This window comes from Eretmochelys imbricata, chromosome 6 (assembly GCF_965152235.1).
Source record: "Eretmochelys imbricata isolate rEreImb1 chromosome 6, rEreImb1.hap1, whole genome shotgun sequence".
Lineage (NCBI taxonomy): Eukaryota > Metazoa > Chordata > Testudines > Cheloniidae > Eretmochelys > Eretmochelys imbricata.
The window spans coordinates 4,743,496-4,766,196 of NC_135577.1; the positions used below are offsets into that span (position 1 = coordinate 4,743,496).

General features: G+C 46.4%; 1 protein-coding gene across 4 annotated transcripts in view; it reads right to left on the reverse strand.

The window, feature by feature from the left end:
* LOC144266978 (uncharacterized) overlaps positions 1-22,701 on the reverse strand; it is a 97,843-nt gene that overhangs the window by 61,958 nt on the left and 13,184 nt on the right. For 3 of the 4 annotated variants that reach the window (XM_077820568.1, XM_077820569.1, XM_077820570.1), the window contains 3 exons: positions 20,226-20,345; positions 12,110-12,147; positions 7,943-7,995 (listed from right to left, as the gene is read on the reverse strand). In XM_077820568.1, coding sequence (XP_077676694.1) covers positions 7,943-7,995; positions 12,110-12,147; positions 20,226-20,345 — 211 coding nt within the window. The remainder of the gene's footprint in view (positions 1-7,942; positions 7,996-12,109; positions 12,148-20,225; positions 20,346-22,701) is intronic. The other variant, XM_077820571.1, reaches the window with a different exon arrangement.

The window sequence follows — 22,701 nt, forward strand, 5'->3', positions numbered from 1 at the left end:
TATTCTAGATGGCATTCCTTATGGGACCGGAGACTATCAGAGCACATTCCTCACTTATGAAACTCCGACCCCAAGCCGGATGGCTGCAGCCATCGCCCAGCTGTTATTTTGCCAATAGAGTGTGCTGGTTGTGGGGACTCACACTCACGTGTGTGTCTTCCAAAGTTTGCTGGGCTCTTTTTTCTAAACTAGCTGCCCAACAGGGATACATAAACCAACCAACAAAACTAACAATAACCACCAACATGGATCCCCTGCTGTGGGGTCCCCAGAGCCCCTCCCCAGCTCCACATGCTGAACCGGCTGCACTTTGCACATAGCACCCGAAGAAAGGGCTCTCAACAGCTGTAGATATGCTGGGGAATCTGGGAGACTCCATATACGTATGGCTGTTAGGAGTCAAAAACATGGGTGGGCCAAACCATTATGCACTTCAGTGCCCTGGACGTTACATAGACGTATCTTAAGGTGCCCAGAGGGCTGTGAAGGTGAGCTCCTGCCTAACTCTGAGTATTTAGGCCACTAATCACTCTACTTAAAGAAAAGGAACTGAATTCCCACTGCTTTGCCTTCAGTCTGAGCCTCGCCTAAAGCTCACTTACCTCGGTTTGAGGTCATTCCAGCTTTTCCTAAACTTTTGAAAGCGAAGTCACCCAGTTCAGGAAAATGAAATTAATCGTAGCCCTGCCCGTGCTGCTCACCTCCAGTGCCTACGAAAACCAGCCCCAACTCCCATAGAAGAGTAGCTGGAGACCCAGAGTTCAGTCTCTAAGGATTTTCAGCAAGGATTGCACTGGGTCAACCTCCCCACATTCAAGTCTCAAAAGGAACTAAAGAAATGAATTTAATTAAATAACTTTATAAAATCTTATGAGAAAGAAACAAATAATAATCTAATTTTTACAGCATGACATGGCTATTTTATTATCCATGGACATTACCTTCACAGTTATACATAAACATAAATTAAGAAAACTAATTAAAATCTGAACAGTTCAGTCCCCACAGAAATACAGTGAGAAGAAACTGAAAGTTCCCAAAACCTTAGGTTTTGTTCACCTAAGTCTCAGTTAGAGTCTTTGATCACAAAATCTATACAGTCTGCTGAGTCTAAAACAACATCTTCCCTCCACTGGCTTGTAGGAATCTTCAGCTGGAATCCATGCAGACCCTTCCTCTGCTCAAATCACTGCTCATGGTTATAGTTTAGCTGTATCAGAAATACTTTTGGCCCTCTGGTGGGAAACAGGCTGGCTTACCAGCCCTATACTGCATAGTGCATGAACACCAGTTCCCCTGCCTCTTGGAATCTCCTCATTTATAGCCCGCTCTTGTCTATGGTCTCTGAGTGCCTTCTGCACTGGTGAAGTTGGAGGTGGGGTAAATACAATTTTCCTCACATTAAATCGCAGTGATCAATGTGTGGTTCATGCAAAATTAATCAGTTGGACTGAACCCCTATGGTGCGGTTGGGAGAGTGATGAAGAAAGAAGGTTGCCCCTGTATTATAAGGAACATGGAATTAGGCACCTCATAGAATGGCTGAGGGCCTGACCCAAAGCCCAGTGAAATCAATGGAAAGACAACACAAGAAGGGAGAGGGACACAGCTGTGACAGACATGGAGACTCCGGTCCCAACGAGGGCCCAGTTCTGCTCCTGGACTCCCAGCTCCCATACCCAGGGACCCCCGCTCCTGCCCTCTCCATGCAGCCCGCTCTGGGTACCATAGTCTCCCACTGCCCCTGAGCCCGCAGCATCTGACTGGGGCAGCCTCCCCCTGCCACTGCCTGGGACCCTGCAGCCAAGGCTCCCAGCACAGAGGTCTGCAAGCCCTGGGGAGCCCTATATAGCCCCCCAGTACCCAGGCCAGCTCCTGATTGGCTGCTCCAGCCTCCTCTATGCAAATAAGTCCCCATCCCCTGATGCTAACGAGGGCCCAGGTGGCCCCTTGGGGGGAGGGGAGCTCAGAATGTCCCTGAGGTGACAGTTAAACCGACATAACTGACCGCCTGGGGAGCAGTGGGGAGGGGTTGAACTCACGGGGCTCCTCGGGGGCTAGAGAGGGGGAAATTCAGGATGGGGCCAGGGATGAGGGGAGGGAGGAGCTTGGTAGGAGGGATCAATTGGAGAGGGGAGAATTTGGGGGGTCAATTGGCTGAGGGGAGCTTGGGAGGGGTGTTAATTGTGAAGGGCCTGTTCTGTAGGGTTGCCAACTGTCTAATCCGAAAAACCCAAATACCCTTGCCCTGCCCCTGCCTCTGCCCCTGCCCCTTCCCTGAGGCCTCGCCCCCGCTCACTCCATCCCACCACGCTCACTCACTTTCACTGAGATGGGGCAGGGGGAGCGGGCTCTGAGCTGGGGCTGAGGAGTTCACAGTGTGGAAGGGGGCTCGGGGCTGAGCCGGGAAGGGGGTTAGGGTGCAGGAGGGGGTAGGGACCCTTGGAGAGAGTTTGGTTGTGTGGGGGGCTCAGGCCTGGGGTGCAGGAGGGGATACGGGCTCGGGGAGGGAGTTTGGTTGTGGGGGGGCTCAGGGCTGGGGTGCAGGAGAGGATACGGGCTTGGGGAGGGAGTTTGGTTTGGGGGGGGCTCAGGGTTGGGATGCAGGGTTGCAGGCTGTGGCCAGGTGGTGCTTAAGTGTATAGATTTAAAGAAAATCCTGTTACAAGAAAATACAAAACTAAGACTAGCAAAATAGAAATAGCTCTGTCCCCACTGCTACATTTAAAGAAGAGTTGGTGACTCCGACTAGTCGGGACAATTTAACTAGAACAATTTGATTAAAATCAAAACCACATTCAAAGCACGCGATTAAAATCAAAGACATTATTTTTCCCTCCCAATTTCCCCCTGGCTATAATTAGCACTGCCAGGGCTTCCCTGTTGGAGGGTAACATTATCACTAAACTGCTGCAAAAAGCTCCAGGGTTAGGGACACCAGCCTGCTTCCTGCTCCTGGACTCAGCGTCTCCCAGCTCACCCGGGGCACATGGCCCTTTGCAAAGCAGCTGCCCTGACCGCTCCCCCTCATGGAGTCTGACCCCAGCAACAGGGAACCTACTGGAGCAGACCCCAAACTACCATACCCAATTCCAGAAGCTTCTGGATGTGAGGGTTTAATCAGCCTAGCAACAATGACCCAGACACAACCCACTCCTACCCGACCCTCAATGGGTCTCTTAAAAAGATATCTCCCTATTACATCTCCCGTAACATTTTTCTTCCTGTAACGGAATTTCATTCAATGGACTTCAAAATCTGAAATTCCTAGGCAACGACAGTGTTCTTCCACTTTGGGTGCTTTATTTTGTGTCACAATCATAGAATCATAGAATATCAGGGTTGGAAGGGACCTCAGGAGGTCATCTAGTCCAACCCCCTGCTCAAAGGAGGACCAATCGCCAACTAAGTCATCCCAGCAGGGCTTTGTCAAGCCTGACCTTAAAAACCTCTAAGGAAGGAGATTCTACCACCTCCCTAGGTAACCCATTTCAGTGCTTCACCACCCTCCTAGTGAAAAAGTTTTTCCTTATATCCAACCTAAACCTCCCCCACTGCAACTTGAGACCATTACTCCTTGTTCTGTCATCGGCTATCACTGAGAACAGTCTAGATCCATCCTCTTTGGAACCCCCTTTCAGGTTGTTGAAAGCAGCTATCAAATCCCCCCTCATTCTTCTCTTCTGCAAACTAAATAATCCCAGTTCCCTCAGCCTCTCCTCATAAATCATGTGCTCCAACCCCCTAATCATTTTTATTGCCGTCAGCTGAACTCCTTCCGATTTTTCCACATCCTTCTTGTAGCGTGGGGCCCAAAACTGGACACAGTACTCCAGATGAGGCCTCACCAGTGTCGAATAGAGGGGAACGATCACATTCCTTGATCTGCTCGCTATGCTCCTACTTATACAGCCCAAAATGCTGTTAGCCTTCTTGGCAACAAGGGCACACTGTTGACTCACATCCAGCTTCTCATCCACTGTAACCCCTAGGTCCTTTTCTGCAGAACTGCTGCCTATCTACTCGGTCCCTAATCTGTAGCGGTGCATGGGATTCTTCCATCCGAAGTGCAGGACTCTGCACTTGTCCTTGTTGAACCTCAACAGAATTCTTTTGGCCCAATCCTCTAATTTGTCTAGCTCCCTCTGTATCCTATCCCTACCCTCCAGCGTATCTACCACTCCTCCCAGTTTAGTGTCATCTGCAATCTTGCTGAGGGTCCAATCCACACCATCCTCCAGATCATTAATCAAGATATTGAACAAAACCAGCCCCAGGACTGACCCTTGGGGCACTCCACTTGATACCGGCTGCCAACTAGACATGGAATCATTGATCACTACCCATTGAGCCCAATGATCTAGCCAGCTTTCTATCCACCTTATAGTCCATTCATCCAGCCCATCCTTCTTGAACTTGCTGGCAAGAATACTGTGTGAGACCATATCAAAAGCTTTGCTAAAGTCAAGGAATAACATGTCCACTGCTTTCTCCTCATCCACAGAGCCAGTTTTCTCAACATAGAAGGCAAGTAGGTTAGTTAGGCATGACTTGTCCTGGGTGAATCCACGCTGACTGGTCACTTTCCTCTCCTTGAAGTACTTCAAAATTTGATCTATGAATGTCTGATCTGTTTGACTTAGTGATTCCTGAAGGTTTAGTTGTGCAAATCACGCTTCTCCACTTCCCTCTCTTCAGCTCAAACGCTGCAGGTGGTATGAGAAAAGCTAACCTGGAAAGCTGTCATTCTGTTGCTGTTTGAATACTTTTGCAGAATGATTTATTTTATGGCAGTAAGCACCTATGGCACCTAAGCTGGACATTTGCCTTTTTAACTGTTTCTCCAACAGTGCATGTATTGCTTGCCCTTCTTTGCAAACCAACGTTCTCTTTGTTTTCGTCTGCGTTTGTGTCTATCTTGTATATGTTGTATGCCTTTTATATTGTTAACAATTTCCATTTTTGTAACGGTTTCTTTGCTTGGTTGCTCTTATGGCATATATCAAATAGCATGGTTAAATTTCATCTGATTGTCATAACATATGCACTCTGGTTTCATTGCCTTTTGTGCCTAAATCTTTATGATCTCTAAGAAGTTCATGTGCAAGCGTGCCAAATTTGTGCGATTGACGCTAATTAGTGGTGTCTGGTTGCATATTGGTCCACAGGTTCTTTCCCTTAGATCAGATGTGTTGAGAATATACCACTCATATATTACATTTCTTTGAAATACAAAGTTTTGGGTTTTTTTTTTTCTAAATCTTCTAGGACTGTAGTTGCATCTTGCTTTTCTTCGTCTGCTACCTTCAATGTGGCCACTCTGATTTGCATGCTTTCTTGAGTCAGTTTGCTCAGAAGGCCACAAAGAAGCTCCAGTTTTCACTAATATCCCCATGTATTTTCATAATAGCAGAGAGTGAATAGGTAGTCGCAGAGACCACAGCTAAAATGTGACTCAATGACTCTGGTCAGCTACAACAACCACCTAAAGCAGTAACAGCTCTTTTACTTCTGACACTATGTTAAGAGCTGCACACAGGCAGCTATCTGCTCTGCATAACAACAAACATTTTATTAAACCTATATATTTATGATGAATACAATAGGCACTATTAGCCTTATGTGCCAGCAGATGGTGATCTTTATATGTAATAATTATACATATACCATATGCAAAAGAGTGTACAGAAAAAGAGTACTGATTGAGGGCCCTTTTTTCAATCTCATGTCGAGCCTCCGGCTGAACAGGGTGGGCACCACTGGGGTAATGGGAAAGCTCTGAAGAGCCACAAAGGTATATTACTAAAAAGAAGCAGGTGTCTAAGGTGAGGATAAAGTACTATCCAGGGGGAGCGTGTCTGGGTTCGGAAGGATTGGGAGGCTGCCATGCTGAGTGAGATGAAGGAAGGGTAGATGTGATAACTATTCAGTACATTTCATTCAGAGCTGCAAAAGGAAACCTCAGGTTGCACTAGAGATGAGTGAAGAGCAGTAGGTGACCAGAGGCAATGGGTCTCAATGACACTACCATTTCAGCCAGGGGAATTAAGGCTCTGCCTCCTGTAGCCAGTGATTTTAGTTTATTGTTCATTTATTGTGTGATATTATAATTTATTAACATGTTATGTCATACATAATCATTGTATGCTAAACAGAGTTAAGTTGTAGGATTATAGAAGTATCAGATTGATCAGTACGTAGAGAGAATAATCATGTATTAGGTCTCTAAGTAAGGCAGGCTGAAACGCAAGGCCTACAGCCTGAGGCCTGTAAGATATTAGCTTAGCCATACTAGGCCATAGAGTTAAGAAATGCTGATATGTGTGCCACTGGTATGCTACAAAAGATGCTTTGGCATACACATGGTTTGCCCAGTCATCACCTCAAAGGGGGTATGATCTGTGGTGGCAGTAGTGGGAGTTCCCCTAGTTTAAAATCCCTCCTGGCCAGAGGAAAAATCCTTTCACCTGTAAAGGGTTAAGAAACTAAAGATAACCTTGCTGACACCTGACCAAAATGACCAATGAGGAGACAAGATACTTTCAAAAGCTGGGAGGAGGGAGAAAAACAAAGGGTCTGTGTCTGTCTGTGTGATGCTTTTGACAGGGACAGAACAGGAATGGAGTCTTAGAATTTAGTAAGTAATCTAGCTAGGTATGTGTTAGATTATGATTTCTTGAAATGGCTGAGAAAATAGCTGTGCTGAATACAATGAATATTCCTGTCTGTGTGTCTTTTTTGTAACTTAAGGTTTTGCCTAGAGGGATTCTCTATGTTTTGAATCTAATTACCCTGTAAGGTATTTACCATCCTGATTTTACAGAGGTGATTCTTTTTTACTTCTATTAAAAGTCTTCTTGTAAGGAAACTGAATGCTTTTTCATTGTTCTAAGATCCAAGAGTTTGGGTCTGTGGTCACCTATGCAAATTGGTGAGGATTTTTACCAAACCTTCCCCAGGAAGTGCGGTGCAAGGGTTGGGAGGATTTTGGGGGGAAAGACGTTTCCAAACTACGTTTTCTCAGGAACCCAGATAAAGTTTGGTGGTGGCAGTGGAAGTCCAAGGGCAAAGGGTAAAATAGTTTGTACCTTGGGGAAGTTTTAGCCTAAGCTGGTAAAAGTCAGCTTAGGAGGTTTTCATGCAGGTCCCCACATCTGTACCCTAGAGTTCAGAGCGGGGAAGGAACCTTGACACATGGTTTGCCCAGTCATCACCTCAAAGGGGGTATGATCTGTGGTGGCAGTAGTGGGAGTTCCCCAAGTGCCATTAAAATGAATGGAATCAGGGTATTCCAACTGCATCCATTGGCATCTACCAGTTTCTGCAGCATTAGCTTGACGGTGTGATTTGTTCTTTCTAGAATCCCTGAGGATTGACGTCTATATGGAATAAGCAATTTTGTTGCACTCCGAACAACATCTCTGGAACACTCGTGTTTAGCAAAAGCATCTATATATTTAGTCACTAATGGCTGCACATTTGCCTTTCCCTTTGCAATGTTTTTCTTTGGGGGATAAAAAACTGCACCGGGCCTGTTGGCTTTAGGCTATCATTATGGGTCCGCCTTTTCCACCCCCTGCTAGAGACTCTAAATCTGAAGCAAGTAGCAGAGGTGACTTTCCCTCTGTTAAGCTTGAAATTGTAGCCACCAGAGCTGAACCCAAGACGGTGTAATACCACATTACAAAATTCACTTTAAACAAAATACAAGGCTACACTCCCCATTCCCAAACCCCTTGCCAGGGTTACATTTTCCATGTACCCAGTTCTCACGGAAACAGAACATTGGTAGAACAGGCCTCTCCCAGACCCTCCCGCTAGAGGAAATTGCAGCAGCTCCTTCTCTCACTTGCCAGTCAAGTGGTACGAAGCAAGTTTTTCAGTACATGGGCCAAGCTCATCCTTGGCAGCAACTTATAAACAATCAATGAATGTCACTTACTTGGCCTAGCATCAGAATTCACCCTGTGGTACATTAACAGAGAGGCGGTAGCACTGTGACAGAAGCAAGAGACATACGCATTAACACCTAGTCCAGTGGATGCCACCCCTTGCACCCATCCCACGGTAACCTTGGTTGAATTTTGAGACCACCCACAAGAAATGAACAAGAGTCCACTTTTCAAAACAAAGTTCCCCTATTTTCACAATCATATTGTTTGGGTCAGAAGACCTACCTCTGCGAGAACAATTGTGGATAGCACAATCATTTCCCACTGATTGGGAATTACAAAACTAAGAAAGCGAAGTGGAACCAGTACTTGTCTTTGTTTTGTCAGTTTTGTTTTGACTCAGCTCCCCCCCCACACACACTTTTTTTGTTTAGCTTATTTTCCACTCAAGTTATAAGCATCAAGACTTTTGAACCTCAGCAATGGGGTTTCTTGGATGTTACCAACATAAGTTAACTATTCACAGATTTGCTTTTCCATGCTCACCTGAAGCTTGCTCTCACTATTGGGAGAGAGGAGGGAAAATTTAGATCAATAATGAGACTGCACCTCTGACCCGAACTTTGCACTCTGACCTCAGATGAACCAAAGACTGAGCCATGACTCTAGCCTGCAACCACCCACCTACCAACAGACTGCCTGCTCTTTTGCTATTCTCCTTTCTCTGATTTTTGCATTTGATGGGGGAAATGGACAAATCTCCAGCTGTATACGTAAACAGTGTTTTGGTTGCAATATCATTAACATTCCAAAAATTAATTTAAAAAATTTAACTTAATATTTTCCTGTACACTTGGGTTAATAAAGTGAAGGGGCCCATCTTGTATGGTTACTGAATGGTTAATCATGACAGCATTAAGGAAACCTAAGATGAAGCGCTAGCCATGGGATGCAAAAGTAACATCTAAATAACATGACAGATCCGGTCTCCTGCTGTATTATCTCCTTCCCAGCCACAGAAGATTCAGCCTGCTCTAAGGCCACTGGCCTAGCACATGGCCCTGACAACCTGAATCATTTAGCAGGCCTTAGAGTCTAAACAGTTCTTCAAGACTGTCAAATGCTTTGCCATGCAGAACAAGGCTATAGCTGCTGGAATCGAGGATTTTGAGTCTAGACTAAAGTGGAAATTACCTTTACCTAGGCAAGCCTGAAAAACTTCTGCCAGGAAAAACAGTTTTAAATGGTCCTTCTGCTCCAGGCAGAGTTGGGGTGGGGGGCAACATTGCACAGAAAAGATATCCCTTTGAGGAGCTCCCCTCACCCAAGCACTGAGAAGCCAGGTTTATTAGCCTGATGGCAATGTGTTTACATCACACTGAAATCTGACCTCCTAGCCGAGCCCACAGTCAATGCCAGGGGATGGTAGGAGTTTCTACAGATATGTAGAAAATCATTTTTTTTAAGTATGCTAAAAACTGACTTACCTAGGGACCACTACAACTGATAGAGAACATGGGAAAAATGGATGCAAAGGACAAGAGGAGCCTAATGGTATGTCTACATTGCAATAAGCGCCCAGGCTGAAGCTCTGGCTCAAGCTTACCTCCCACTCCGCTGCTATCTACACTGAAATTGCTCTAACCCAGGGCTTGGACCCAAGGTCCCAGGATCCTGCAGGGCTTCAGGGTCTGAGCATGAGTCAAGATGGGACCCAAGGTCTGAGCCCTATTGCTTTGCTATGTGAACACAGCTCTCCTCATCTTGTGTCCTGAGAGTCTGCCAGAAACACCCCACAATTCCAAGGGCTGACTTCCTTTGTCCTCTCTATCCCAACAATCTTCCATTCAAAATGGAAGCCACCCCTCCCAGAGTGCAGCAGCTGCTCAGTTAGTCTGCATTAACCCATTACCATATGAGCACCGAGCTGCAAGTACACCTTTGGAGACCCTCCTGGGTTTGCCATGGAGACCGAACCGAGCAAACCTTTTGCAAAGCGAGCTCCTTCTTGATCACAGGAGCACAGCCAAATTTTGGTGAATCTCTGGTACGAGGCCAGTAAAACTGTGGATTTCGGCAAAAGCACCAGAAATGGCCATGCATACCAGCAGATAGCTAAAAAAGCTGGCAGCTTTGCAGATTTTACAGACAGATGACCAGTTCAGGGAGCATAGTAAGAGACTGAAGAGTGAGTACCAGAAGGTCAGGGACCAGAACCATGCCCATGCCTTGGGCAACTTGCCAATGTCATGCCCATTATAGGAGGAGTTTGACTGGGTGCTGGGCACTGTGCCCAGCACAGAGCCAACTGTGGTGCTCATCAACTAGAATGATGCCTTGCTGTCACCTGAATCTAGCTTGGGGACTGATGGGAGCCAGCAGAAGACTCTGAGCAAGGAGCACGAATGCCAATTTCCTGACACAGGAGTGAAAGCACAGGCAAAACAAGTTCTTCTAAAGCAGGGGTTTTCAAACTTTGGGTCATGGCTCATCAGGATAAGCTGCTGGTGGGCCGCAAGATGCTTTGTTTACCTGAGTGTCCGCAGGCATGGCCGCTCACAGCAGCTCCCAGTGGCTGCAGTTTGCCGTTCCCAGCCAATGGGAGCTGCGGGAAGTGGTGCAGGCTGGGTCAGTGAACCACAGTCACTGAGAGTTCTGAGCTGCTGTGCTTGCAGACGCTCAGGTAAACAAACCATCTCATAGCCTGCCAACGGCTTACCCAGACGAGCCATGACCCAAAGTTTGAAAACCCCTGTTCTAAAGGTCCCTCCTTCACGTTGCTGGCTCTAGTAGTTGGGAATGCACAGACAAGAAAAACTGCTCCAGAGGCTGTGTTGATGGGCTGTTCAAACTTCCTATAATGTGCAGGGTGAGCTGTAAAGTTCTCCCCACAGTGCACCACAGTCAAAATGCTAGAGAAGCCACATTTCAGGAGGAAGCTAGGGACTCCTCAATACAGTGGTTTTGACTCAGGGCTGCGTGCTGCAGTCTGGATGCCAGACCTCCAGGTTCAAGCCCAGGTTAGAAAAGTCTTAATTGTGATGAAGCTCCTTCTCTCCGTGCTTCTGGTTAGCAGTAGTCTGAGAATTCTATCCCTTTCCAGGGAAAAACCTGCAACTCCCAGTTCTAGTGCTCACCTCAGTGGCTCACTATAGTTCTCAGGGGCATGCTTCAGTCTCTTTTAGCCACTCTCATCATCGGCCAGTAAGGGAGGTGGGAAGAAGCAACCCTCCCTCGCACAGTGTCTGTTGTCCCACAGTCTCCATGATTGACTGGGGAGGGGGAAGATAGAGCCTGGGCCCACCTTCTACTCCAGGCTCCAGCCCAGAGACCCTAATAGTAGGAGCTATTGGTAGCTGACTTTTTAACAACAACAGGACAGGTACAATTCCATGGGCCACTTCCCCACAGCAGCCCCCCGTTCCTCAATATCTCCTTTACCCTTACCTCAAGGCCTCCTTCCTTGTGCCTGATAGTGTTTGCACTGCCCAGTTTCTCCAGCAGCGTGGCTTCCTCTGACAGTTTCTGACACGCCTCCCTAACTGACTAACTGGGAGGCTCTTAACTAGTTCCAGCCTGCCCTTGATTGGCTTCAGGTGTCCCAATCAACCTAGCTGTCTCCACTGCTTTCTAGAAGGATCTTAATTGGCCTCAGGTGTCTTATTTGACTTGGAGCAACTGCCATTTGGTTACCATGGTAACAGGGATTTGTTTAGCCTGGGGCTAATATACCTGTTTCTCATTACTTTCCTATAGCCATCTGGCCTTGCCCCATCATATTAAAAACCCATTAAAAACCAGTGCAGATGCTCAAGCCTAGAATTCTCTAACACGGGTCAGCTGACTCGAGTCCCACTAACCCTGGGCTTACACTGCAGTTTAAACAGACCGTAATGGGTACACCCTCACCGCTTCACTGGGGAGCAAGGGGTGGATAGGGCAAGGGTGTAGCTCCTTACATGCCCTGGCTCATTTTCCTGTCTGACATAGCATACACTGCTTCCTAGCAGGCCTGTGACTCTAGGCTGGGAGTACATGTAGAGTACATGGGATTACATGGGAGTATATGGCAAAGTGGGTCAATTCTAGTACTTGAAGGAGAACAAAAATAGTCGCTATGGGGACCTGACAGGACCAACTCAGTCGGAGCTCCGAAAACATCACATTGGCATTGGAATGGCTGAAAGAGTGATTCCCAAAATGGGGATTGGAGATACCTGTGCTGTTCATCCAAGCAGATCTGTCCTTCTGGGATCTGTAAAAAAGAATAGAATGGATCATTTCCCAAGGCAACTTCTAAAGTATTTATTAAATATCAGGCACTGGATGGAGGTGAAGGCGATATCTCCTGTATCCTTATAGCTGTAGCTGTAACATAATGGGTGATTAATGTACATCTTAATTTTAACACCAGTTACTGGGAGCGGGACTTACTCTGCCCTGTTCCAGCAGTAAGGAAAGTAGTCCAGTGGGTATGGCACTAACTTGGGACACCTGGGTTCAATTCTATGCTCTGCAGAGAATTCAATTTTCTCAGACTTTCTGTGTGACCTTTGGCAAATCACTTAATCTCTCTGGGTACATCTATGCTCCAATTTAAGCACCTGAGACTGGCCCATGCCAGCTGACTTGGGCTCATAGGGCTCAGGCTAGAGGGCTCTTTAATTGCAGTATAGACCTTTGCTGGAGGCTAAGCTCTGGGACCCTGCAAGGGGGGAAGGTCCCAGAGATGAGGCTCCAGCCCAAACTCAAAAAGCTATACCACAATTAAACAGCTCCTTAGCCTGAGCCCCTGCTAGCCCAAGTTGGCTGACATGGGCCAGCCCCGGGTGCTTAACTGCAGTGTGGACATATCCTCTGTGTCACCAGTCCCCATCTGTAAAATGGAGGTAACAGCACTGCTCTGCCTCACAGGGGTGTGTGAGAATAAATCTGTTAAAGATTGTAAGGCACTCAGATAATGTGATTCTGGGGACCATATAAATATCATAGATCAACAGTAAATTTCAATAGAATATTTAATTTCCATGTGAACAGTCACTTCAGATGTTCATTGGATAATGGCATAGAGAGAGCACTTATAAAGTTTACAGACAACACCAAGCTGGGAGGCATTGTAAGCACTTTGAAGGACAGGATTAGAACTCAAAATGATCTGGACAAACTGGAGAAATGGTCTGAGGTAAATAGGATGAAATTTAATAAGGACAAATGCTAAGTACTCCACTTAGGAAGGAACAATCAATTGCACAAATGCAAAATGGGAAATGACTGCCTAGGAAAAAGTACTGCAGAAAAGGATCTGGGGGATACAGTGGATCACAAACTAAATACGGGTCAAAAATGTAACACTATTGCAAAAAAAGCAAATATCATTCTGGGATGTATTAGCAAGAGTGTTGTAAGCAAGACACAAGAAGTAATTCTTCCGCTCTACTCCACACTGATAAGGCCTCACCTCAACTGGAGTACTGTGTCCAGTTCTGGGCACCACACTTCAGGAAAGATGTAGGCAAATTGGAGAAAGTCCAAAGAAAAGCAACAAAAATGACTGAAGGTCTAGAAAACATGAGCTGTGAGGGAAGATTGAAAGAACTGGGTTTGTTTAGTCTGGAGAAGAGAAAACTGACAGGGGGAGGACATTATAAGTCTTGAAGTACGTAAAACGTTGTTATAAAGAGGAGTGTGATAAATTGTTCACCTTAACAGTTGAGGACAGGATAAGAAGCAATGGGTTTAAATTGGAGTAAGGGAGATTTAGGGTAGACATTAGGAAAAAATTCCTAACTATCAGGGTAGCTCAGCATTAGAACAAATTACCTAGGGACATTGTGGCAGCTCCGTCACTGGGGGGTTTTAAGAATAGGTTCAACAAACACCTGTCAGTCACAGTCTAGATAATCCTTAGTCCTGCCTCAGTGTAGGGGACGGGACTAGATGACCTGTCCAGTGTAGTAGGGAGAGATGTAGAGCACTGGGCCTGGTGCAAGGCTTGAGGCCTGAACCAGGGGCTGCGAGCCAAAGCCAGGCCAGGTATTAAAGCAGATGTTCACATGCTCACTGTCCGAGGCATGAACTTAGCACGGGTACTGCTAGTGTTGGTGAAACAGAGGCACTGCTAAGAAGCAGCAGATGCTGGGTACGTATGTGAATGTACTCCAGAAGATTAGCCCAGTGACATCCTGAGCTTGAACAAGAGAACAGGGTCTGACAGAAGTGATGGATAGGGATTCTTTTTTAACCCAAGACTTCTGGAGCCAGGTACAAGGGGAAGTAAGAACCAGGTGTCATGAAACACATAAAATGGTACATAAGTTGTTTGTCTCGGTCTATAAATGTTGGGGTACCTCACTTTAGCCCTTTGTGCAGCTGAGGGGACAGAAGAAATTCCCGCTGCTGACTAAGTCATTCCTTGCCACTGGGCACTCATTTTAGTGTACCTGTAGCACCTATAGGACACTAGGACTGTGCCTTGAGGGCAATAAACCTGGCTGAGTGCCTTTTTCACTGAACTGTGCCTGTGGTCGTTCTCTGTGAGTAACAAACATTGAGGTCTGTTGAATTAGGAGGGTGCACTATCTGCTTGTGTTAATAACACTGGAGTTCCACAAACAGAAGCTCTGAGCAGCGGTAACAACCTGGCAGCAGTAACAACATTGTTCATCAACATTCTTAACAACTTTGTGGTCCTTCCCAGTCCTATGTTTCTATGATTTTGTCTCTCATCCAATAGGACGGTACTATACCTGGGGCAGGAGGAATGCTGTGCTTTTCGAACACCATATTGTGTTGAGGTGAGGCTAAATAGGGCACAACCAGGTGGTAACACAGTAATAGATGTAGGCCAAATTCTGCTCTCATTTACACTGGAGTAAATCCAGAGCAACTCTAATGGCTTCAAGTGAATAAGATTTAATTTGCATAAATGAGAGCAGAATTTGGCTTACTTAGTTTTCTATTCCCTATAGGGGAAGTTCTCATTAGAGCCCTTGTACTACACTGACCAGAGCCCTTTACAGAAAGTTTGCATATTTCGTTTTGTGGGCTGTTAGCAGCACAGCTTTAAGGGCTGGTTCTCAGGTCCAGTCAGGTTAAATATATTCATTTCAACCAGCTCCCTAAAAATTGCCCTGTATAACAGGGATCCTCATGAGGCATACTGCAGTCTTTGTGCCTCAACTCCAACCCCCTACCAGCTCCCACAGTAGATAACATGCCCCAAAGACAGAACAGAAGGCATGACTTGGGTGTCCTGGCACATACCCGATCCCTGCCTGTTAGAGCAGCCCCATGAGGCCATGGACAGAGGGATGTAATTTAGATCAGGCCTGAGGCTGCTGTAATTTATTTCAGAGACTGGCCTGCCAGCCAACTGGCCACAGGACTGGGGAAAGTAGAGGTGGGCCACAGCCGACTTTGCTCACTCCTTCCCCCAGCTGTGCCAGCCGTATCTCCCTTACCAGAAAGGGCTGAAGGCACTCTGGGGATTGTGTGCCCAGTGCTGAGAGATGAATCATTCTATGTGACCCTTTGGTGAAGCTGGGAGCTGCCCTGACTAAGTCTGTGAAGACTCACTCTGCTTCCCTCAGCCAAGGACAGTTACCTTAGGGTCAGAGGCACAAAATGGGGGGAGAAATATTCTACAACTGAGAATGGAGAAGAGCAGGGGACTGACAATGCTCTACCCATATTTTTCTCAGCATTTGAGAACAATAAAAGATCCATCTTCACTGCCACAGTACGAGGCAACAGTGGACAGTTACATAGCTGGGGGAAAGTCATTCAGAATCATTGCTGAACTTTGGGAGATCGAATGTCTCTGGTTTCAGACAGATTTTACACTAAAACTAGGTTTTCCTCATCTATATTTCCATTCTCATTCCATAGATACAGGGGACACACGTGGCAAGGGGAGAAACAAAGTCCCTCCCCTGACCTCACCATCAGCTGAAGCATCGCTGAACAGTATACATAGGCATAACTGTAATTATCTAAATATAGTCAGAACACCTGACAAACCCCACCCAGAAGATAATCGCACACACAAGAGTAACTTGGCTAGAATCAAGCCATTTCCATACAGGCAGCTCCACAACGAACCTCCAACAGCAGCACAAAGAAGTTTACAGCTCTAGTGTTAGAGCTGGCTGAAGAATAAACAATTCCTGTGAACATTTTCAAAATTTCAGACACTTTTTGTTATGCTGGATTTTTTAAATTGACTTATTTGTCACTTTTTACACACTTTTCTACAGAAACTCTCTTTAGAAAATGGTAGATTTCACAAATGGCATTTTTTAATTTCAAACTGACAATTTTTCAGTTTTAAAATATCCCACTAAACTTTGCTTGAGCTGACCAATCTATGTTGTAATGAAAAGAATCCAAGCAAAGGAAACAAAAAAGTTTCACAGAATTAGAGAAATGTGGGACTGCGAAGGTCCTCAAGAGGTCAAAGTCCAGGCCCCTGAACTATGACATGAGAATGTAAACCTAGATTATCTCTGATGGGTGTTTGTCCAACCTGCTCTTAAAAATCTCCGGTGATGGGGATTCCACAACCTCTCTTGGAAGCCTATTCCAGAGCTTAACTGTGCTTCGAGTTAAAAAGTTTTTTCGCAGGCTACATCTCCACTACCGCAGTAAGTCGACCTAAGGCACGCAACTCCAGCTACATGAATAACACAGTCGGAGTTGACCTACCTTAGGCCAACTACCTGCGGTGTCTACACCGTGCGGGGTCGATGGGAGACACTCTCCCATTGACTTACCTTACTCTTCTTGTCCAGGGTAGAGCACTGGGGTTGACTGGAGAGCAATCTGTTGTCGATTTTGCGGGTCTTCACTAGACCCACCAAATTGACCATCAGTGCATCGACCTCCACTCTGTCGATCTCAGCTGTAGTGTAGATGTAGCATAACATCCGACCTAAATCTCCCTTATGGTGGATTAAGCCCATTACTTCTTGTCCTATCTTTAATAGACAAGGGGAGCAATTGATCACTGTCCTCTTTATAACAGCTCTTAACACATTTGAAGACTTTTATTAGGATACTCCCTCTGTCTTCTTTTTTAAAGACTAGACATGCCCAGTTTTTTATCCTTTCCTCATAGGTCATGTTTTCTAAACCTTTTATCATTTTTGTTGTCCTCATCTGGACTCTCTCCAGTTTGTCCACATGTTTTTGAAAGTGCACACCCAGAACTGGACACAGCTGAGGCCTCAGCAGTGCTAAGTAGAGTTGGACTATTACTGCTTTGACTTACATATGACACACCTGTTAATGCACCCCAGAATGTTAGCTTTTTCACAATTGGAGCACATTGTTGACTCATTCAATTTGTGATCCACTATAACCCCCACATCCTTTCCAGAAGTACTACCGCCTAGCCAGTTGTTTCCCATTTTGTAATTGTGCATTTGATTTTTCCTCCCTAAGTACTATGCACTTGTCTTTATTGAATTTCATCTCATTGATTTCGGACCAATTCTCTAATTTGTCCAGGTTATTTTCGATTCTAATCATGTCCTCCAAAGTGCTTGCAAGCCCTCCCCTGGAGTCATCCTCACATTTTATAAGCATAGGTCTGGACCCAAGACTGATCACCGGGGCCCAACTAGCTACACTCTCTTAGTAAACCCTTGATAGCAACTCTGAGTAAGGTCTTTTAACCAGTTGTGCACCCACCTAATGGTAATTTCATCTAGATCACATTTCCCTAGTTGGCTTATGAGTCTGTCATGTGAGACTGTGTCAAAAGCCTTACTAAAATCAAGATATTTCATCTCTACTGCTTCCCCCTACCCAGTAGGTCAGTAACCCTATCAAAGAACGAAGTTAGGTTGGATTGGCATGATTTTTCTTTATAGAACATTTTCAAAACATTGAGAGTTTAGACAGATCTATCAGCCATCCTGCAACTCATGAGCTTGGCACGCAGCTCCCATGATTTGGACCTGCAGGGGCAATGCATGCAGAAGGACAATGAACATTTCTAGAGGTAATGCAGAATTTGGGATTTTGAATGACTCAGATTTGTCTGTATTAGAAAAAGTGAATGAACCTATCTTCAAATCAGAACCTCTTCCCCACACAGGCCAAGGCATTACATACTTTTCCTGAACCCACAAGCACATTTTATCTCTTGCACAAAGGTTTCAGTGAAGCGGTACCAGCAATCATTTTCAACTGACTTTATTTCGACCATGTACTGATCACCCTGAATTCCCCCAGAATGGTGACACACCACAAAGAGCTCATAGACGGTGTCCTAAAAGAAAATTATGACAAAGTTCAGTGGTCAATAATCTTGTATTTGCACTGCAAGCGGACTGTCAGTGCTCATAAATCATGAAGTCCTAGAAGAAACTCACAATAAAGTTCGGATCACCCATCTTTTTAGTTATGCCGTAAACAAATTTTCAAAGATCTAGTCCACAGAACTAACTGCAGCCACAGGCACTGACTTTCAAAAGTGCCGGGGAGGGCTTGATCACCAGCTCTGCCCCAGGCCACCCCCACTCCACCCCTTCCCTCAAGGCCACACCCCCACCCCACTTCTTCCTGCCCCCGCTCTACCTCCACCCTGCCTCTTCCCACGCAGTTCCACCCCCTTCCCTGAGTGCACCGCATCCTCACTCCTCCCCTCTTCCCCCCAGAGCCTCCCAAATGCTGCAAAACAGCTGATCCCGGTGGTCAGGAGGTACAGGGAGGGAGAGGGAGGCACTGATCCACGGGGCCCACTGGTGGGCAGGAAGCACTGGGGGGGTAGAGAAGGGGGGCTGCCGGTAGCCGCTCAGCACCCACAGATTTTTCCCCATGGAGTCAGCACCTATGATGGCAGCTGCTTTCAAGAGAACTCTACTTCTAACCAGATGCCATTTCTGTCACTTTAAGTACAAGCATTCTTTAAATATCTGAGCTGGTTTAAATAGCTAAAGGCTTGTCAACACTACCTGCCAGATCGGCAGGCAGCAATTGATCCAGAGGGGGTTGATTTATCACTTCTACTCTAGATGCGATAAATTGACCGCCGAGTGCTCCGTCGACTCTGGTACTCCACCAGAACGAGAAGCGCAAGCGGAGTCGATGGGAGAGTGTCAACTGCTGACTTACCACAGTGAAGACACCGTGGTAAGTAGATCTAAGTACGTCGACTTCAGCTACACTGTTCACGTAGCTGAAGTTGTGGTATCTTAGATCGACCCCGTGCGGTAATGTAGACAAGCCCTAAGAAACCAAAATATTGAATTTCAATATGAGAGAGAGAGAGAGAGTTGATTAAATTGGTGCTACCATCTTAACAATGTAAAGACTGCCATTAGTTGGTGTTGCACAAATGTAGTCACATAAAAAACTATTTTACATCTATCTCTATTGTTTTAAACAAATCCATTAAATCTGTACTTATTTTTGATTATTTGAAGGGAAAATAGTGTTTGCATCATGATGATGTTCAGGAATTGAGCCCTACATTATTGTATCAGATAGATGGCCAGTGAGCATCACATGCACATTTGAGCTTCTCTTTCCAAGGAGAAATGCCCTAAGAAATCAATTCTTTTTTGTCAAAGGCCAAATTCCTTAGTCAAGGTCCAGATTCCAGAGAAAATAATACAAACATAACAATAATGATAATAATAAGTACATAAAAAGATTTTGGGTCCATTCAAAAACATCTGACAATCCAGATTTAGCCTGCAGTCTGCCTATTGACTACCCCTGCCCTAAGCCCTGACCCTACTGTTCCCCAAAGGCGACTGATGGACGAAGCCGCTAGGAATGTGAAGCAGGAGGAGATGGCCATCAGACCCTGCCTGAAGATGGAAATGATAAGTACTGCTCCCAGAGTTCAGAAGGGGGCAGATGTCAGGCTAGGGGTGTCCAGCAGGGTTAATGGATTTCTCCAATTGGCAAATTTCCTTGCTTCAGGTTCACAAAACATCAAACCTCAAGACCAGGCTGAGTCCAACATATTCAAAGTTCATACTATAGCTTGGCACACTGGTAGAGCTGAACTCTATGACATGTGACAGATGTGTAGTCAAATTGCTTAATGCACTACTGGAAGGCTATACAGATACTATGGTAATAACAAGTACGGTGTAAAAACCTATTCAGAATAGAATATATGAGTTTCTCTTTCCCCAAAGGCCAAAAGGACAGTTATTACCATCTTTAATACCACATGACTATACCAGCCAATATTCCTAAATTTGAAATCAGGAAGTTGCTGGCATGCTCTCCTTTCCTTTTTTTTTTTTTTTAGATCGGTTAGGTAAAACAGAGGATAAAAATAATGAAAGCTCAGTAGGAAGTCCATGTACTTACAAGCTGCTTTTCTGTTTTCAGTGTCCGTGAGGGGGACACAGAGACCTCAACATTAATGTCACCCGGATCTCTCTTCAAATGGATGACCAAAATCTGGGGTAGAGTTTCAAAACAGGAGCACTGAAAGAGACAGCCGTGCAGGATACTATATCATTTTGGCCATGAGTAATGAGATACACGTTTATAAAAACCTTTGCCTTCTGTTTGGGCTTGCCTTTTACATTTTAGCAGCTCAGCCCAACTCTGTTTGGGCCCATCTGTTGTATTATTTGGCCCTGCAAATTTTCTTTAATTGTGAGCTCAACTGAGAAAAGTGACCTATTTGATGGGAAATGGTGCTAAAGAGACAGTCTTTGAATTATATACATAGGCCTCTTTATTTGGACTAACTCAGTCTGTGTTAAGACCATGCCTAGCAAACGAGAACAGTGTGAGACCAGAAATCAATGAACCAAAATTGTTGTGTTGGAAATTAGCCCTAACTGGTGGACAAAATAATGAGAGGAAGGGCTCTTCCAGACAGTACTTCCCTTCTGCGGTCCTCAGAAGGGGACTTTGGAAGGAAAAGCTGCTTACCACAACACTGTCTGATTGAGAGATGGGAGAAGGGGAAGGAGTGAACTTCACCATGATGCTGCCACCCCCACAGTGTCCTGCGGCCCCAGACCTTCTTCATCCTGATCCTCTGAGATGTCCTGACCAAACTGGGCCAGAGAGAAGGAGCCAGATAACACCACCACCTCCAGATAATCACACCCACCACCTAGGATGTGAGACTGTGACACACACACACACACACCTCTCCTTATGTCTTCTTTTCCTTTCCCACCTATTTCTTCTCCTTCCTACCCCCTCCCCTCCTTTTCCTTCTGTTGAAGGAGAGTCTGGCTTAGCTGACCAAGGCTGTATATATTACAACACTGCTGTGAGTCTCTTATGAGAAAGGCAACTAAATGCAATGCACTAAATAGCCTTATGCTGGTACAAGATTGCCAGGTCTCAGAGTAGCTGATAAGACCATGTGCTGTGCCTGTGTTTCTCCACCGTGAGGCTGCAAGCAGCGCCACTGATGCAGGGGTGGGGGTGGCAAAGGGCAGCTGCCCCGGGGCCCGACAATTTAAAAGGGCCTGGGTCCCTTTAAATCACCACTGGAGCCCCAGGTCACACGGTCCAGGCTGGGCAGGCTGAGGGAAACTAGCCACCAGCCCCGCCTCTTCTGCCTGAGGCCCTGCCCCTTCAGGGGCCCAGAGTCGCCCCCCCACCCCCCCACGCCCACCTTGCCTAGGGGCCGGCAAGTATGTCGGCCGCCCTGTTTGCAATTGAGCATCATCCCTGAGACAGAAGCTATGTTTTCTATCCAGCTGTTCTTTTCTTTCCCCTTTGTGTGTATTTATCTTGTTTTGTCTTCCAGGAAACGGGACTTTAACAACAACAGCAACGCCAGCTTCAGTCCATCTCACCTAACTTCTCTGTTCCCTAAAGGCCACACGGCCCCTTATTACCATCTTTAATACCATCTAAGAGACTGTCAGACAAGGGGGACTTCCTTCTAAACACCCTCTCCAGCCAAAGGGAAAGGGAATGAGGGATGATGTTAAAATGAAAGCCTTACTTAATACTTTTCATTTCATATACTTTAACTGTCTTTGTTTCCTTCTTTTTCTGTACCTTTAATACAAGGTTAAATGATGTGTTTGCTACAGTGCTCAGCAAGCAGAGGGCTCTGGACAGGGCCGGCCTTACGGAGGGCTGGGCTGGGCCACCGCCCCGGATGCCACGCTCGGGGAGGTAGGGTGGGGGGTGCCAGGCAGGTACCTCCCACCAACCTGACCTGCTGACAGTCAGTGGGGCTTAGAGGAAGGCATGGTGGCACCTGGAGAGGGTGGATAAACTGTGTTGCAGGAGGGCAGCTGGACCAATCAGGTAACTCCTCCGAAGCAGTGGGGGAGGAAAGGCTCCACTATCATCTGCAGCCTCCCCGCTCCTGCTCCTTCCACCCCCACCAACAGAGCAGCCCCTGACCAAGCTACCTGGGACCGGGAGCCGGTCTCCTGTCTGCTGCACAGAGCAGGCAGTGTGGGGTGTCCCCTCCCCCCACCCATGTACCTGGTCTCCGCTGAGCTGGAGTGGGGGTCAGGGGCAGCTTGGGACCTACTGGTGCTGCTGTTCCGGCCTCTGAATGCTCTGCTTAAAGAGATAGCGCGCTGACCCGATCGCTCAGGCACACACACACTCCCCCGCCCCAACACACACACTCTCGCTCACACACTCCCTGCAACACACGCATACTCTCTAACACAGACACTACCCCAACACACACAGACACTCACACACATTGCCCCCAACTCTCTCTCTCTCTCACACACACACACACACTGCCCCCTACACTCTCACACACCCAGTCCCCCAACACACGCACACACTGCCCCAACACACTCTCTCTCACACACACGCACACCCCCAAGACACAAACACT